General features: G+C 40.8%; 1 protein-coding gene across 2 annotated transcripts; it reads right to left on the bottom strand.

Annotated features, from left to right (window-relative positions):
* Positions 1 to 1,522: 1,522 nt before the first annotated feature.
* Positions 1,523 to 18,511, bottom strand: fbxl20 (F-box and leucine-rich repeat protein 20). Of its 2 annotated transcripts, none has more exons than XM_042504938.1 (16): positions 18,497 to 18,511; positions 18,007 to 18,196; positions 12,815 to 12,876; positions 11,989 to 12,043; positions 11,780 to 11,854; positions 10,923 to 11,017; positions 10,744 to 10,812; positions 10,570 to 10,665; positions 9,350 to 9,476; positions 8,652 to 8,726; positions 7,916 to 8,046; positions 7,086 to 7,146; positions 6,418 to 6,462; positions 6,268 to 6,324; positions 5,951 to 6,163; positions 1,523 to 3,284 (listed from the first exon to the last, which is right to left on the bottom strand). In XM_042504938.1, the coding sequence occupies exons 2-16, from the start codon at positions 18,046 to 18,048 to the stop codon at positions 3,177 to 3,179; spliced, it is 1,311 nt and encodes a 436-aa protein (XP_042360872.1). In that variant the 5' UTR covers positions 18,049 to 18,196; positions 18,497 to 18,511; the 3' UTR covers positions 1,523 to 3,176. The 2 variants fall into 2 exon arrangements, with proteins under 2 accessions (XP_042360872.1, XP_042360871.1); XM_042504937.1 differs by lacking the exon at positions 18,497 to 18,511 and adding an exon at positions 18,297 to 18,358.
* Positions 18,512 to 19,070: the final 559 nt, after the last annotated feature.

Below are 19,070 nucleotides of genomic sequence, written 5' to 3'. Positions count from 1 at the left end.
AGCACAGGACAGAGTACATTAGATATCTCCGCCATTTTGACTCTTAGTTGTTCCCTAATCCCCCATAAACCCCCATTCAAACAAAACAGATCAGACTGGATTACACTGGATTCATCTGAATTTGTATTATCCAGCCTGCACTAGCTGTCAAATCTCAAACTGAACAGAATCATCATTCAATGCTTTTGCCTGTTGGCGTGCATCGAAAAACGATACCGGGGATCAAAATTCCACACTGGGTTTACCAATTTCTGTCTTGTTTGTATTTGGGCAGGGTGCATTATGGGAGGAAAAAAGCAAAAAAATAAATAAAGGAGAGGAAAGCACGCATACATGAGAAAAATCTGCTAAAGTGGCACTCAATGCTTTAAAGGGATAGTTCTGTTTTTTTTGAAGTAGGGTTGTTTGAGGTACTTATCCATAGTTGTTGGCACACTCCCAATTTGGAGAGGGAGGCTGGAGTCCGACACAGAAGCTGAGCAACGTACAGCTGTGAAGGGGCCGGTGACAAAAAGGTATTTTAGCCACTAAAATTTCAGTGCAAGTGTACAATATAATGAGAGTATTTTCAACGCTTTACCTTTCGGTTCTGAGTCAAAGCCACCAGACTCCACTGACAAAAACAGTAATTTTAGCTCGCTGAACACTGGAGCTGCAGGTCTACCGCTGCTTTGGTCAGTTAGTTAGTCTGTGTTACAGTGTGACTAGCTTTGAAGAAAGCAATCTATAACAGCTCCATCTTCCAGTTGGAAATCACTGTCTGACATTACGGTAAAGCAGTGCTATACAGCATACAATAAAACTGATACTGTTTTTTCTTTTTAGGTGAATAAAATACATTTTGTTCTGACCCCTCCACAGCAGTACATTGCTTTGCTTCATTGTCAGACTTCAGCCTGCTTCTCCTAACTAGGGGCATGTCGACTGACATCAGTATGATACAGTTTATGGATAAGTACTCGAAACAACACCACATAAAAAAAAAAAACCAACAACAAAAAACTGAACTACCCTTTTAAAAGCCTTCCCGAGGACTTTTCCTTGATGGAAACATTCAATAAAAACCTACTTCATACATACACGTCATTACGAACTCCGCCTCAACTCACATTGAAAAAAAAAATCTCAAATTTTAACATTTATTACAATTGCACTGGCGCCAACACTTCCCCCTGGACAAAGGCTACACTCTCTGGACATTTAGTAACAATAAACTCTTAATAAAAACACAAAACACCATCAGATCAAAACTGAGGACTGGAAGAGGGCTCAAACTCAACGTGGAGACACTGAACTCATGACTTCAAACACAAAAGCAGGCGCAATCCAAACCACACCAAAACAGAAATGCAAAAGAAGAAGAGGGGGAAAAAGTAGATCCGGAGGAAATCAAGAAAGAAAAGAGACATTTATAAAAAGGAAGAAAAGGAGACACAGCATAAAGCAGGTGCGAGTGCAGGAGAAGATAATCCATTAGAAAAGGCTTCAATACTTCATAGGGCGGGGAAAAGCAATTGGGGGGGTGAAGTCCATCATAGCCCTCTGTTGTGACAAAAATCATTCCATCATATCTGTCAGCAGGCCAGAATTGTGCGCTCAAGATTCAGTTGACTTCCTCTTGCAGTGACTCCATAAGTCTGATCCAGTCTATACCTCCTACAGACGGAGAAGATCACAGGTGGCAGGCTCTGTCCCCTGCAAGGCCTCATGGGAGTTGAGAAGTCGCCGATGCCACTCTGATGTCTGGTGTCACCAGTTCCTCTTCATCACAACCGTCACCGACGCGAAAACAAGAGCAACTAAATGAAATCTAACTGAAAAATAGACGTACTTTGATTGTTTTCAGTTGGCTTTTTCTTTCCATTGTCTCAGTCTGACCGCATGAATTCATGTAGTGATGTCAGACTTTTTTTGTTTGTTTTTTGTCTTTATAAGATCTCAGTCGAGCTTTCACAGGCCAGCATCAGTTCTTCCGTCTCCAGATTAAATGCTGGCTCCATTTGGACTGTCCAAAGCTCCGGCACATTATTCTAACACACTTAAGCATGTGTGAGCTTTGCCACCTCAGGAGGATGGCGTCGACAGAAACCTCTGCCCCCGTCTCATATCATCATCTGTCGTCTAAGCTGGCGTCGACTCTCGAACTCCGCCGTCCTCTTATATTTACAATTAGATTTTAAAAAACTAGAGGTGTTACATGCAACATTTGGCATCTTCTCGAGTTCCCACTTGTGAGTCTTTATTGGTGTCCATTTTTTAGAAAAATATTTGTCTTTTTTTTCTCTCTTCAGTATATTGAAGCTTCTGATTGTAACAGAGAGACAAAGAGAGGCGAGGGGACAGGTGGAGCAAGCTCAGTGTGTGCATGATTTGTGTGTGTGTCGTTAGTAAAACGCCAGTCTTAAATTCTGAAATGGTCGTCTTTGAAAAGTGTCTCATCATTGCTTTAATGGAAGTGCAAATAGCTGCAAGTTGTTTTTTTTCCCCAATTACACAAAATAGGCTTTCTGTTGCTTTTTTTATGTGTGTGTTGGGATGTCAGGAGTTTACCATCTGCATCGCTGCCCCTTTGTGAAATAAACAGCCTGCAGAGCAAAGCTAACACAGGTCTTACTCGAGTGCAGTTCCCGTCTAGAGGTAGCTGTGAAGTGACCTTCAACAACGAGGGGAGTATGTGTGAGAAGTTAAGAGGGATTTTTCAACCTTTTTCCATGTTCTGTTTAAAAGGCTATGACCGCAATCTGTCTAAAAGTGCTAAATAAGTATTACTCCGCTCTTTAAACCTTTTTTCTGTACTTCATTTGATGAAGCGTTAATGCAGGTTTAATTTTTACAAAACCCTCTTTGTGATACTGGTTAGTCCACTGACAGGGAATGTTCTGACATTCTTTGAAGAGTTAATCTGTGTGTGTATGTGTCACCAGAAAGCCTGTTGTGTATGCACTGTATGTGTGAGGTGGAGAGATTCGGGAATGTTTTTGGGAAAGTTACCCAAGACCGTGTTTTGGCTCTCTCCCTCTCTTATGAAGCTCCAAAGGGACGGGGACACACACCAGCACGTACTCTATGACAGGGCGCCGTGAGGGAGACAGCAGGTCAGGGGTCAGGTGACAGGCTGCGGAGAGCGAGTACGAGGAACACGGGGAGAGGAGAGGTGGGGGGTTGTTGTCTTTACATCATAGCAGGACGCAGCAGCGGCAAAACCTCTGACGGCTGCCCCCGACAGAGGGGGGCGGAGTGACAGGAGCGAAGTACGCGTGCACTTTGATGTTAGGCAGATGGGTCTGTAGAGAGAGAAGAAGAAATGTGTTAATGGCTCATACAATAACTTTAATATCCTGAACATATGTATTTCAAACCAGTCAGGTTGTAATTTATAAATAATAAATTTGAAGACAGGCAGCATGGAATCTGATGCAACCAGTTCTGTCTCACTGCTTAGTTTTGATTCATCTCTTCTTCTGGGAGGTATATACAACAATATACAACAACAAGACACGAGACAAGTACAGTATAACATACAACAATAAACACATCAGCAGGCATAGTCACTGAGGGAGCATGATAGTCCACCACAACAACAAAAATAAAATGCTACAAAGTATCCTTGCAACTGCCTCTGAAAATGTAAGAAAAAGAAAATGATAAATAAATGAAAATAGTGCAATAGTGCTACAGCTACCAATACAAATACAATACTACATTAACAATGACTAAAATACCATAACAGTGACAGTAAAAATCAAACACTGACTATCCAGTCATGAATCGCTGACATCTATCTCTGAAACTTCATTATTACAAGCTGCCTGACCCTTTGAAACCTTAAAAAAAATGGTTTTGTGTCTTTTACAAACATGGCGGGAAAAGGCAACGAGCAACTTGGCAAGAAATATCCCACAGATTACAGGAAATTAGTAAAAGGTGATATAAAGACTTAACCAGGAAAAATGTCCAGAAAACTATATTCATAATTGCTGTACTTAAATATTTACAGTTAAGTTACAGAGACATACTCTGTTACTCTTTTTTTCCATTTTGAACACCTTTTGGAGGGTCATTTCTTATTTGTGTTTTTATCTTTCATTTTTTTCTTATTTTCAGGTAATTTTACTAATTTCTCGCTATTTTTTGGTTCATGCCTTATTAAGTTTCTCATTGCCTTCTCCCCATGTTCTTGAAAGAAATCAAACCAGTTTGCTCAAGTCTCAAAGGGAAAATCCAGCTGATAGGAAAAACTGGTTTTCATAAAAAATAACTCTTTATTAAGCTCGCTTTGCAGCTAATCAGCCCAAACGTATGTGGCTGCCCTGACCCACATCTATCAAACTGTTGTCATGCTCCACTAAGGCTCTTTCATCCTCACTTGCAGACTGTATGGCTGCTCATCAGCTATTATATATGCTCCTACATCAGTACTGCAGTAAGTAGAGCTGACACGATTGGTAGACTAATCAATTAATTGATTGACAGACACATAATCTCCAACTCTCTTAAAAACCAATTATTCATCAAAGTAACTTCTCTGTCAAAATGCTGTTTGACTTTGGGTTTTGGACTAACAAAACAATACATTTAAAGACATCGTACGCTCAGGTACCTGGATGGATTCTTTTTTAAATGACTATTTCTGGAATCTTATAGACTCAATGAATGATCATTTAATTGAGAAAATAGTTTAATTGCAGCCCAAGTTGGAAGACAGCATTTTGCTGTCAGTGGCAGCCCTGAGTGCAATGCTGCTGAAATGATATGCCAACATGATGTGACTTTTATGCTGGGTTTATTTCAAATCAGTCAGGCTCCTCAGAAGGTTTGTTACTTTTCACCCACCTGACATCACATATATTCTTCTTCGTAGGTTCCTAAGAAGTTTGAGTTCCTCAGTGAAAGCCAGTTGTAACTACAAACGGTGCTTTGTGGAGTTCTCTTTTAATAAATAAAGCTTCACTTACATTCAATTTTTGAAAAAGGCATTGTGTGTGTGTCCTTGAGATCTAACAAAAGTGTTGATTTAATTTCCCTCCTCATAACATTTACAATGCTGTTATTATTATTAGTATTATTATTTTTTAAATGTCACCCCTTTGCACCTGCGCAAGTGAAACAAAGTAAGGATCCACTGGTAAAAAAAACAAAACAAAACAAAAAAAACCCTACAACATGGCTATACTCAAGGACAAAAACCTCAAAGGGTACTTTTAACATGGACCCAGTTTTGGGAATGCTTGGGTTGAATTAAAGCATTTTCATATGATTCGTACCATGCGTGGGTACGATCGCTCCCCATCCTCTCCCCCGCTACTCAGCTATCCTCTTTAGTGATGTTGTTCCATACCTACATACATCCCAGATCCCAGGCCCATACAACAGAATGAACTTCACATTGTGCCTACTATAGTGTAGATTTTGGAGACAATGTCAAGAAAAACCCTCTTGCCTATCTTCCTATTTCATCACCGATTGCCGTGCAGTTTAGATGATGACATCAGAGGGTGTTGTTCGCATGTGTTGATTTCAGATAAGACCAGTAGCACTGAGAAATGCTTTTGCAACTCTACTCGCTGACTGCTATTTGCATTTAACAGCAGTCTACTTCTGTTTTTTTTGTACTCTTAGTTTTTACCCCTAATGTAACCACATCGGAGTACACATTATACTGGGACACCATGTTCACACTATTAAAATGAATTAGGCTTTAGGGTCAAGTAAACTTGGATCCAGAAGATGTGATTTTTATGAGGTTAAAAGTTAACTCCTACTAATTATGTATAAACAGTGAGAAGCTTTGTGGTCTACTGTACTTAACACGGAAGTGCCACAATTAGAAAGCATATACATGTAGGGGTTCATTGAGCATTAAGCTAATTAAAATGTGTTTATGTGTGTTTACAGTATATTCTCCATATGAATCATTGCTTACTCACTGCTGTTAGCCCACACAACTCACCCTTAGTCTTTTGATGCCTGCGCGGGTGATCTGCTGGCAGTCGTAGAGCTCTATGCGATCCAGACTATGGCAGCTCTTCAGGTGCTCCAGTGAGGCGTCTGTGATCAGGGGGCAGTTGTCCAGTTCGATCACCTCCAGACGGTCGTGAGCACAAGGGCCGCTGCCGAGGTGTCTGATGCCGTCATCGGTGATTAGCTCACAGTGAGACAGACTCTACAGGAGAGCCAACACAGGAGCTCCATTACTCAACTGTCTGCTAGAACAAGCTGTGAGCTGGTGCTTGTAAATACAACAGCGGTGGTAGCACACACACTCACCAGGACTTGCAAACGAGGGCAGTGGATAGACAGCTGGATGAGTGTTCCATCTGTGATCTGATGCACAAACAAAAACAAGATAAATGTCATTACTGCAGTCTCAGTACAACGGTGGAAACACAATTTGTGCCACTTGGATTGTTTATTTACCTGCACACATTCTTCTAAATCCATCTTCTCAAGTTCATGACAATTCTGCAGCAGAAACAGAGACACCGCACAGAGAGAAACTATATGACTGAATGTAGTTTTACAGATTTTTTTCCAGCACTTGCAATATTTAGTTTTTCAAGATGTTTTGTAACAAAAAACAAATCAAGTTAGTGGGAGTTTTTAGACCCTGTTTCTCTCCTAATGTAACAGCGTGTTTCTTTCTCCCACAATGGGGCGCGGCCTTGGCGATGACATGATGCCAGTTTGGTCTGTGTGTGTCATGTGATACAACTGTTTTTTAACAATCATACAGCTCTGCACTAGATTTTAAATTAGTAATACAAGGACCGTATTTTGCATAATACTAGCCAAAACAATGTATACTCAAAATTTTACAAATCAATGAATGTTGTTCCAAACCAATTCCAGGCCTGGAGAGCAGTTTCATACATTTTCCAGGAATTTCAGGACTGTGGGAGCCCTGTATTTATTAAACTTTTGTAGCATGGCATGGAGGCATTACTTTATTCTTGATGGTGCATAATGTGTATGTCATTACTCTCCTTCAATAAAGAAACAAATGTTACATCAACTTCAAATATTTGAATCAGTAAGCAAAGAGTCTGTGTGTTTGCATGCAGCCAAGAATTAGATGCCACACTCACCCGTGCTAATGTAGTGAAACCCACATCTGTGAGCTGAGAGCAGCGAGCCACTTCTAATATTCTGAAAGGAGAAAGACACGAGCAGAGGGTTTTACAACGGCATCAGTTTGACACTCTTTGGGACTTTAACTGGATCTACAGCAGTAAGGCTTGAGATAACTTTACTGCAGAAAGCCCTAGGTATTCATCTGTGAGAGACGAGAAACAATAAAGTCAAGGCCTCATCCACCTCAGAAAATGCCATTTAACCCTTTGAAACCTGGAGTGACATCATTTTTTTTTGTGCTGCTTTCAGAAGTATTTAAACCTTTGGACCTTTAGCAAATTGCGATTGGTGCGATTTCTTTCAAAAACATGGGGGGAAAAAAGAGGGAAAAACAAAAACAAAAAAAGAAAAGAAAAAAGAAAAAGTTAGGGTAAAACTATATTTAAAACCAATTATTACAATTACATAATTAAAATTATGTTACAGAAATAATTTTTATGCACATTTTTCAGGTCGTTCGTTTGGTTTTTGTTTTTTGTGGGTTTTTTTAAAATAATTTATAGTTTGCTTGTACTTTTTTGCTAATTGCAGCTTATTTTTGGGTGAGTTCTTATTTCATCACTCATTGCCCTTATCTCATGCTTTTGACAGACATCAAGCCAAATTGCACAGTTTTCAAAATGTTAAAGTAAGTTACATCTGTCTGCCATGGTCAAGTTCAAAGGTAAAATGTTAAGATTGATTCTCAGACTGAGAGGAAAGATAAATCCACTTCTACAGGATCTAGGAAGTGGTGGATGGTCATGTTGAGAGTGAGGATGTGAGTGTAGGTGTGTAAATTCACCTGAGGCGAGGGCAGTTCTGTCCCAGGGCGTGCAGGATGGCATCCGTGATATTGGCACAGCCCGATACACACAGAGACTGCAGGCGGTGACAACCCCGGCAAATTGTGATGAGGCCCTCGTCTGTGATCTGCTGCTCACAGAAAAAGAAAGAACGAGTGTTTGTACGTATTACGAGATGTGAAAACAACTTTTCTTGTGCTCACCCAAGGCTATGCATCAAAAGCAATCAAACTTTACATACAGTATATTCATGTATTTACACTCAGCTAATGAGAGCAGTTTTTTATCTACTCCATTTCCAGTATTAAGTATTGCTCAGGAAAACTGTGGAGATCAGACAGAGGGAGAAAAGGTGAGAGATAGCTCTGCAAGAGAAAAAGAAGAGGAGAAATAAGAGGAGATGATGAGACCTGAGGTGTGAGACAAGGAGGATGAGAAAAGCATTCAGGTGGCGAGGAAGGAGAAGGATTTTCGAGATAGAAAATGATGCATTGTGTGAGAAGACTTGGATATATGGGCTGGAGACTACAGTGAGCTTTGAGTTGTAAAGCACAGTGTGTGCTTTGAATAATCAGCCTATATGCTGGAAAGTAACGCCAGGAGTCCAGATTCAGGGGTTTTATAACAATGTTTTCAGATGCATTCCTTTTGATCAATGTGAAATTGCACAATGATTGTGTTTTGGTTTTTTTTAATCAATTAGATTCATCTTCTGCGCTTGTTGACTGTACTTACTGAGCATGTCTGCAAGTTGAGTGTGACGAGCTCTGGACAGTGAGCCCCGATATGCTTCAGAGCCTCGTCCTCTAGCTGTGGAAGACATTGACAGAGGAAAGACTGCAGTCATCTAAAATCAAACTACACTTATTAAATATAGCAAAACATACAAAGATTATCCCACCAGCACCGCAAAGTTGAATCGACGTCTGGCAACTGAGTGTATACGTTTTGTCATTTAAATTAATGATCTGTGACATGTTCATAGAGATAGGTGGTTGTTTTCACACAGTAGTGTTGACTGTTGATAGAACAAACGGTGCTATAAGAAGGCGTTCACAGTATAAACAATGTCTGGCATGCCTTTCCTCAAACACATCCTCTGTTACACAGGAAGCGATGCATTTAATGTTTGTGGTGACAGCGACAGCATTCAGTTGGAATGAAAATAAGAAATACTCTGTAGCTTCTGTAGTGTGTGTTGACTATGATGAAACATGGCATTTGGTTTTGTACAAAACACATTAGCACCTATACATGAGTGCGGTGTTGAGCAATAAGAGCTGAGCACCTAAGATGTCACCTATACCAAACAATGAAGTTCTATAAGTTGAGTTGCCCTCAGATTTATCCAATTCAATTTTGTACTGAATTAAATAATCTGCAACTCATAACCTGGTCTGCATCTCTAGTTCACATTAAGCCCTGAACCATACCTGTGTGCATCCTTTGAGGAAAAGGCCTTTGAGTCCAGGACAGCACCGCACCAGGGCCTGGATACCATCCTTTGTGACCTGATCACACCAGGAGATGTTGAGCTGCTCCAGGAGGGGGCATCCCTCGCTGACAGGAGGAAATCAGAAAAAAAAGTGAGAGATGGAAAGGAAAGACTGCAAAAGAAGACCACAACAATGACAGAGAGAGAGAAAGAATACAGAGAAAATACCCTGGAAGTACACAATGTGGGGGAAATCTCTCTGATTTCAAATTAAAGTACTTTTTGTATAAAAATTTTTAAATCTATAACTCTGCCTTGCTTGAGTGACTGGTGTAGTTTTAACACAGGAAATCAATGAGGGATAACACGTGGTATACAAGTGATGAATATGCATCTTTAAACAGTAACTTCATTACTTTTCAACCTGGATCCTGTTTTCCCATGTTTTTGTGTCTAAGTGACTAATCGGAACAACATTTTTTTTTAATTGGTCCAGTATTGAGTCAGAGTGCTGCAGCCTGCACTTGGGGCAATTACACACTGTTGATGTGCATCCACTCAAAGTGTTTTTTTTGCTCAAATCGTTATTTTATGTCTGACAACATGATGGAAATGATCCCTACAGAGACAGACCATTTTGTTAAATTGAGATCCATTCCATGTAACCAGAAACAGCCCCAAAATTGCTCTAGCCAAACTCACCAGAGTCTAATTTAACAAACAGCCAGCATATTTTCATATCTAAGTCCATGAATTAAGGGTTTATTTCAACCAAAATTGAATTAAGTTTGTTTTATGACGATGAAATACTGTTTATTTAAATAGATTTTGGTGGCTTTGGTGATAAGGATTTTGGAGCCGTTTCTGGTTCAACTAAAAGGATCTTACTCTTTAACAAAATGGTCTGTCTCTGTAGGTACCATTTCAGCATTACTGTCAGATACTTAATATAATCATTTGAGCCTGTCAGTGGCAATAAATAGCATTTTTTGTCAATGTAGAATAATGGTGTGCACATGCACCAAGAGATTACTGTACATTTGCTGTCTTTTTCATGGAAGCTGGCTGCAGCACTCTTACTCAAAATTGTTGTCCCCATTTGTCACTTTAAACACAAAAACATGGAAAAATATGGTCCAGGTTGAAAAATACCGACCTCACCCTTTAATATGTTATAAATTCAGCTGGAGTATACATCACAAAGTTAACCGTACACACCTGAGAGCTTTGAGTGACAGGTTGGTGATTGAGGTACAGGAGGCGAGGTCCAGGTGCTTCAACTTTGGACAGAACTTACTGAGGCTATTACACGTGCTGCAGAAGAGAAAAACAATGAGTTTTGAAGTAGAAGCGACATTATGTTACATTGGCATCCCAGAAGAATGCACGTACCTGTCAGTGATCTTGGTGCAGCCGTTCAGACTAAGCAGCTCGATGTTTCTGCAGTTCTGCGAAAAAGTCCTACAGAAAAAAAAATTCATGTGTTCAGACAGAATTTGCCAGTTTCTCTCTCACCAGGATCTGAACTAAAATTACGGTTTCCATCAAGCTAGTCCTTGCCAGAAACTCACCTCAGGGCACTGTCACCCACACCCAGACAACCCCGCAGGCTCAGCTTCCTGAGGAACCCCCCACATCGCTTTGAGATGTTCTCCACCACCCGGCCCTGCAACAAAAACAATCCCCTCAGCCTGCTGTATTTGCTGCTACGCTTCAGTTCAAAATAATGACAGATTAGGAGTGAAGTGTGAAGGGAAAAGTAAACACCACAGATTGAAGTTACAGGTGCGAGTAAAGATGATCAGATTCACGCTGGGTTCGCACTGGATGTGGAAGCGCACTGATATGTTAATTGTCGCTCAGCCGCCTCTCAGCAGCCACCCGGCCATTCACACCAAGAGTGCCTTTCTTGGTGCAGGTCAGCAGCGATTCTCCCTCTCTGCTCCTTTCTTATCACGCAGAGAGCTCTGTACCTGTCTCTCTGTTTCTGCTTGTTTGTGTGTCTCTGGCTGTGTGTCTGTCAGTGTATGCGTGCGTCCCTGTGTGCCTGTCTGTCCCTGTGTGTCTGCTCGTCTCTACCCCTCTCAGTTTAGACACAGCTGACATACATTGTGGACACACTGGATTCATATTTTATCATTTATAATGATCAGTTCATGTATATCATATCTACTATATCATTTATATTTTTTCATAATACAATATTCACAGTGTTTTCCTGCTGCTTGTGGCATGTGACAAAATAGACCACGTGCCACAACTATCACTGCAGATCACCAGCCTGCCACACAGCTCGAGGCCACGTCACATCCAGTGTGAACGGTCTCACTGCTCAACATGGCTGCAGAAAGCGAGCAGGTGATGCTCCATGCAAAATGGGCGCCCTTCCTGGCCTTTCCACGCCCAGTGTGAACCCAGCGTTACTCACCTCAATGTCCCTCTGAAAGTCAAAGAGGTCAATCCGTTGCCAGTTACTGCCATCCAAAGCCAGAACGTTCCAGGACTGAGAGTAGGGAGGGAGAAAACAGCCAGTTAGGATCAAGTTTTTTTCTCAAACATACCACATACACACACTAAAAAACACACAGACAGTCACGCACTCGTGCATCCACACACACCTTGTGAACACAAACTCACCCGTGAGACCTGGGCACAGCGACAGAGTGTCACCACATCCAGAAAGGAGAAGATTCTGGAAGACAGACAGGGACGGTTTAGAGACCCTGATCCCCGCTGCCAGAAGCTTCCTCTTTACACTGAACTGCCCTCAACTCAGCCCTGCTCCTGCTTCCACTCACAGCACAGAGGTGTGAGTCAATCCGCTAATGTTGTCTCTGACTGTCAGGCAGGATAGATGTGTTTATTCAAAGTGGCGTGGAAGACGTTAAATCTGCTTCTAAGGAACAGAGCTGGAAACTAACTATGAGAACCCCTGGATGCAGCAAAAACCGTATTTGGGTTGAAGCAGGGATGCAGCGAGTCCCAGCAAAAGCCTGCCAGCCTCACAAATCAGGGCTCTGAACCTAGCCGAGCAGCACAGAGTCAGCAGCCGCAGCACAGGCAGCTCGGCTGGCGAGGCCGAGGCTTGAGTTATGGCCTTCATTTTCTGTTTGCTCAGGGGCTCTTCGATTTTTTTTCTTCCCGAATTCAATTTGAATGCTTTATAGCCTTGAGCATCTGTTTTTAATTGCAGTTTTAGCATAGGGGGAGCAGCAGTAGGATGGGGAACGAGGGGAAACTTGGTTAGTTTAAATATTTGCTAAAGGGCACACACAGTCCATGATTGTGAGATGCACAAGGTGTGTGTGTGTGTTTCTGAGTTTGGTGGTTGTAGCAGGAGAAGAGTGGTGAATGGCTAATTGAACCTTTGTGTATGATTGTGCTGAGCAAAGGCAGGAGGGTGAGTGGGCAACATGCTATCTTTGCTTGTAAAAATATTCAAAAGTTTGGACAGATTACTCACCGTAGCAACAGCTCCTTAGGCAGCTTCTTATTGATGACCGCCTCATCGCTGTTTGTGAACATCTGAAACAATGCAGAGGATATTATTAGTCCTAGCAGTCTTGTTTTAACATAGATAGCCCCCCCTCCATCCAATCAACTCACTCAAGGACAGCCCCAGCATAAAACCCAAGGGTAAATGATCGTAATCTCATCAGTTGAGATAGACTCAATGTCAAGTTACTGAGGGTGACGGGAGATAAAGCAGCACAGGAGACTGGAATTTGTGTCTTCTAAGCAAAATCAGCAGGGTAGGACTTTGTACTGTTGACTACAGAGGCTGCGATGGCCTCTGCTTTTATGTTATCTTTTGCATGAATATTCTCCCCTTACTTCTTGTGCTGTTTACACTGTTGAACTAATGTCAGTGTCAAAATCAGCACACACCGAGAAAGTAAGCTAGAATTACAGCTGCAATGGTTAATTGATAACTTTTAGATTTAGGGGGATATATTGGCAGAAATTGACTATAATATAATAAGTGTGTTTTCTTTTGTGTATAATCACTTGGAAATAAGAATCATCATGTTGTTATAACCTTAAAATGAGATGTTAATATCTACATAGGTGGCGGGTCCACAAAAGATTGCCATGTTGCACCGCCATGTTTTTACAGTCACCCAGAACGGACAAATCAAACAGTGGGGGCCGTTTTTTGGGGTGTTTTTTTGCATTGCATTCTGAGACGAGCAGCGATGGAAAAACACAAATTATTTTAAACATGAAACTGCATTATTCTGTGTTTTTACTGGTTCAAATCAGTGGGTCTGTTTGTTCTGGAGAGGAAGAGACCTCTGCGGATAATTTGGCTCCTGGTAAAAACCTCCTGACTGTCTGAATCTTCAGTTATCAGAGAAAAAGGAGAGCATAAAATAGCAGGTGTGGGCTACTCAGCTAGCGACCCATCTCTGACAAGTCAAAAAGCATCGGAGAAACACTGATTTATAATGAGAAACTGCCTTATTCAATGATTTTACTGGTTTATATACTAGGTCCATTTATTTTTGAGAGAAGGAGACCTCTGCAGATAATTCAGCTCCCAGTAAAAGCAGGAAACGTTTCAGCTGGTTGCAATCTGCAATCCTCACAGCTCGATGCCACTAAAGCCCCCTAAATCTTCCACACTGGACCTTTAAATTAATTGCAAGCTAATTTGGTCATCAAATAATCGGTTTGAGTTATGTCAAAATTCTGTCATTCCAGTTTCTTAAATGTAAATATTATCTGCTTTGTTTACTCGTCTATGACAGTAAATGGAATATCTTTGGACAAAACAAGACATTTGAAGATGCCATTGGCAAACACTGGAAGACATTTTTCACCAATTTTCTGACATGTTATAGATCAAAAAACTAATGAAATTAATTGAGAAAATAATGGACAGTGAAAACAACTGTTAGATGCAGTCCTAACTGGAATTAGTTACAATTTATCTTGTGTGACTCTCGGACAAATTGCTCCAGATTCTGCAAACAGCTAATGGATTTCCACACAAATAATTGCATGCTGTGGGAGCACAAACACTCGCCTCTAATCCACAGAAAAGGCCTCAGTACACAAAGAGACAAATAATTAGCATTTATTAAGACCCAGCTATTTAGATACACACACACACTTATTGAATGCTCCAGACGTCACATTATTTGTGGGAAATAATACACTGCAAGATTGTAAAATGTAAGACATGGAAACGATGACATTTGGGTGCATCCACTGACTCACAACAGGGCGAATGAAGCAACATCTGGCCCAATCCATTTTCCTCCATAGATTTAGAAAGATAAATTTAAACCAGGGACAGGATAATTGAGGGGTGGGAGCTTCTGTGTGTAAATAAAAAGTGCGCATAGTATTTACAATAGGCAAACATCCCTGACAAGATCGACAAGGAATTTGCATGTCCTTATTTGCACTTTCTTACAGGTGCAAACATGAAGCAGCCATGATCCAAAAAAATAGAGAAACGTTTATGTGTTGTTTAAACAAAAACAAATATTTTATGGGTTTATATGATTTTGGGTGTCTGTCCTAAAACCACAATCACAATAGCTTGAGATTTTGAGGTACTTCTAAACTTAAGCAAACCTATTCATCAGCTCATAAAAACAAACTGACAGCTCTGTGTGTTTAGAAATCCAGTCAGCTCTGGGTGGGTTAAAGCCTCTCAATGTCTCTCTCTCTGATAGACATACTAACTACACACACACACACACACACACACACACACACACACACACACACACAAAGCTGTCTATGCAGGGGCTGTCTGCCAGCGCAGACGTGTAAAATTTTGAGGGAGTAAGAAGGGACAGACATTTCGCGTTTGGATTTGGGGCAAATTGACTCTGACAGCTCGCCCTCCACAGAGCTACTTTCTGGCCAAATAATCCAGGGCCATTTCCAAAGAACCAGATGCGCATGGTCAACGGGCATACACTGTCCCCTTTTGTAATCTAACATAAAATGAACCTGATGCTGCATGAATGTGAGCATTATGTTTTCTCCACTGGTCAGCTATAGCCAGTGAAGCAGGCCTGGCAGGAGGTAAAAGCTGGGTGAGCTGTAACCTCCAGCTAGAGAGCACAACAAAACGTATTTTTAGAAAAACTCTTATTTTGTTGTTTCCTTGGATTATATTAACATTAGTCTGGCATTTGTAACCGCACTTTATACTATCAGTTGACATTAAATCAGTGCTGAAATTTGGTTCAGATATTTAGTGTGTCCTTCCCTGCATCTATGGATGTAAGGACAACTTATACATGAAATACCAAAGAGACAAGCCATCTGCCATTAACATTGCTTTCCATCTGCCATTAACATTGCTTTGTTACTTACATTTTAAATTTGCTTCAACAAGTCTTACATCAATACACCCTATGATACAAAAGTTGTGTTAATGTCAATATGGTTATGATTCATATTATTTTTAATTGGGAAGTGGATTCGGGGGAAATAATGTCTGTATACTTTTCAGAGTGCTGTAGTCTTTTGTTAAAGGCTGGTTTACAACAGATCAGTATCTACTGCAGAGGAGAAAAGCCACAAAGAATATGGCAGGAAATGTTTGGAAATGCCTGTCAGAGTAAAACTCTCCCTAGCATACAATGCCGCTAATGGTTTTGATTATATATTATATATTTAGACTTCATGCTGTGAACTTTGCACATCCCCTGGACAATGTTTTAGCATATTACTGCTTGGACTGCAGCTAACAATTATTTTTATTGTTGATTAATCTGTCTATTATTTCTTGACTAATCAATTTGTCTTGTGGTCTGTAAAACGACAGAAAATTGTGAAAATATGCTGATCTGTGTTTCCCAAAGCCAAATCTGATGTCCAGAAATGTCTTGTTTGTCCACAACCCAAAGATATTCAGTTCACTGTCACAGAGGGGAAACCAGAAAATAATCACATTTACGAAGCTGGGATCAGAGAAATGTGACTTTTTTTTCCAAGAAAAAAATCCTCATAATGATTAACTGCTTATCAGATTAGTCAGCAATGCATTGAATGATTGACAATAAATCAATTAGCCCATTAATCATTGGATCCTTTATTTCAAAACTACTCAGCTACTTCTAAAACCATTACGCTCCATGTCTTACAACAAACGTTTGGTAAATATTGTCATAGTAATTGTTATAATTTTATAAAGCATTTTTGTTCTATTTTCATCTATGTCAATTCCATTTTCAGTTCAATTTTATTTATAAAGTGCAATATCAAATATCATAATTTGTCTCAGAGGCCTTTACAGCACATGACATCCCTATGTCCTTGGACCCTCACAGCGAAAAGTGACCCCACCCCCCAAAAAAAACTCTTTAATGGGAAAAATACCTTTAATGGGGAATCTATGTACCTGAACTTTTGTTGCTCTTTTTTTCATTTTCATTTTCAATTATCTCTTGCTGTATTTTGAATTATGCCCCAATAAACCAAAGTAAATTTCTTGAATGCGAAAACCTACTTTCCAATAAAGTCGAATCTGATGTCTCTGAAGGATTGTGTTGTGAATAGGACTGTAACTTTATAAATCGATATAAATTTCCAAAATATACAAATTTAGTTACATTTCACGTGAAACCAATACTAGACAACTTTGAAGGGAATGCTTGTTGTTAATCTTGTTTAAACTAACTTGCAGGACAGAAGCTCCATAAACAACAATGCACAACTTTTATTTTGAAGTCAAGGTCGCGCCACTTCCGGTGTCCACTCAGTTTACCACAACAGCTCCGCCGCAGCTGTCGGGCCAGAAGGTAACGGCCTGAATCTTCTGAGTCGTCAGCTGTTGCACCGTTAAAAATAAATAAAACCACACACAAATCCCACGCTAGCTGGGGATTAAACAACACCAAGTGCTCAAGCTACACAGCCCAATGTCACCGGCCGGATACACATAGCGTTAGAGTGCAAGTTTTCACCCAAAAATACTCAGCTCGCAGCTGCGACACAAAGTTTACACAACGGTAAACGCTACAAAAAGACACTGTAGCTTATGTTTGTGTGCATGTGGCCCCCTCTGCTACCTGTGCAGGCTGCGGTGTGTGTTACATTGTGGCAGCTCGGGCCTTTTTGTTGATAGTTTGCGGTGCTAACACGGGGTGCATGTAGCAGTCAGAACCTCAGGCCCCCACAACCGGAGCAGCCAACACAGCTATGCAAGCCTCCCCCAAAAATCTTAGCTTGTTAAAATAACGCTCACACGTTTCTGGGGACAACTATAAAACAGACTCTTAGAAAAATAAAGATAGGAAATTCATTTATCCGGGTGAATATGTTAATGTGGGGCTGCTCGGCGTGCTCTGTGTAGCCTCGGTGTCTTTGTTTTGACGGAGCAAAGGGAAGCGAGCATAGCATTTTAGGACCTTTAAAAACCCAACATTTATTGATAATAAAACCACATGGTAGAATATAACAACTTGTTACCTCAACCAAATGACACACCGGGCCTCGACTGTGTTGTTTGAACAAAACAACAGCGTTTGACCTAATCCCAAACACTGACTGCGGAAGCTGCATCAATAAGCGCAGTTTTACAATAAACACAGGGACAGTCACCATGTAGGCCCGTATCCTAACGTGTTTAATAGCTACGGTGAATGTGTGTCAATGGCTGTCAGGTAATATTAACGCTCAACTCACCTCAAACCGGCTCCGCGAAACACCATTTACCTCCTTCCCCATGACGGGACGCTGGTTACCGACTCAATGAATCCGGTGTAGGCGAAGTGAAATGCAGATACAGGCCCTCTTCCTGCCGATTCCCCTCCACGACTATCATGCTACCGTCCTCTCGGTAGCTCCCGGGGTGCGATGTCGTTGTGTTTTCGGCCTGTAACACAAACGGCAAAACCTCGTTTCTGATAAAATATGAGCTACAGGCAGCAGCCAGCCAATAAGCCACTTCTCTTATCTGCTGGCTTCGCCCTCACCTCCTCCTCCTCCTCCCCCTGTACAGCTTTCCATCCATCCACACAATAGCCCGACAGGAATAAAACCTGGCAGCTTAAAATTGAGCTGGTATACTACGCCTACATCACTTAAAAATAATAAACATAATAATAAAAAAGGAGTTGCGGCATGTACACACACACACACACACACACACACGCAAAACAACAGCCTTACTCACTTGTTGTGGTCCTTTAAAGTAGGCCCAGTGCAAGCTCATGAGTAAAGATACATATCAAAGTAGGGTGTCAACCGCTTGAATACCCACGTAGCACGAATATCTGGCTAAAGGCAACAGGTTCAGGGCTAAATATTTCATCTAGGCTTTTTTTTTTTTTTTAGATAAAAGTTAGATACGGTGGTAATATATTTTAACACTACCGAAGACAAAGACAGACCTATTGGGATATGCGGGAATATATATAGTGGATGTTTTCCCACATCAGTCCTACCTGAAATAACAAATAGCTCATCTAAGTTTGTTTTTTTTAAATTTATTAATAATTTCAACTTTTAGGCCCTGTCATTGAACAGTTGGCAATAGCGTTTTTTGTCTCCAACAACCACAGAAGCTGAGGTTTTGGTCCTCATATGACACAATAAACGCATAAATAAATATTTACTTTATTTTATATTATTTATTGTTTTCAAACAAACATTGTAACTCTGTTATTACTGTAGGAAACGACACTTCCTCGTTTGTCGTTGGCCACGCCCCAGTGAGACAGTGGATCCAATCATCATCCAGGACGTCT

The sequence above is a fragment of the Plectropomus leopardus genome, chromosome 17 (genome assembly GCF_008729295.1).
Source record: "Plectropomus leopardus isolate mb chromosome 17, YSFRI_Pleo_2.0, whole genome shotgun sequence".
In the NCBI taxonomy this organism is placed as follows: domain Eukaryota; kingdom Metazoa; phylum Chordata; class Actinopteri; order Perciformes; family Serranidae; genus Plectropomus; species Plectropomus leopardus.
The sequence above is the reverse complement of the archived record's forward strand: the minus strand, read 5'-3'. Positions and strand labels throughout refer to the sequence as shown.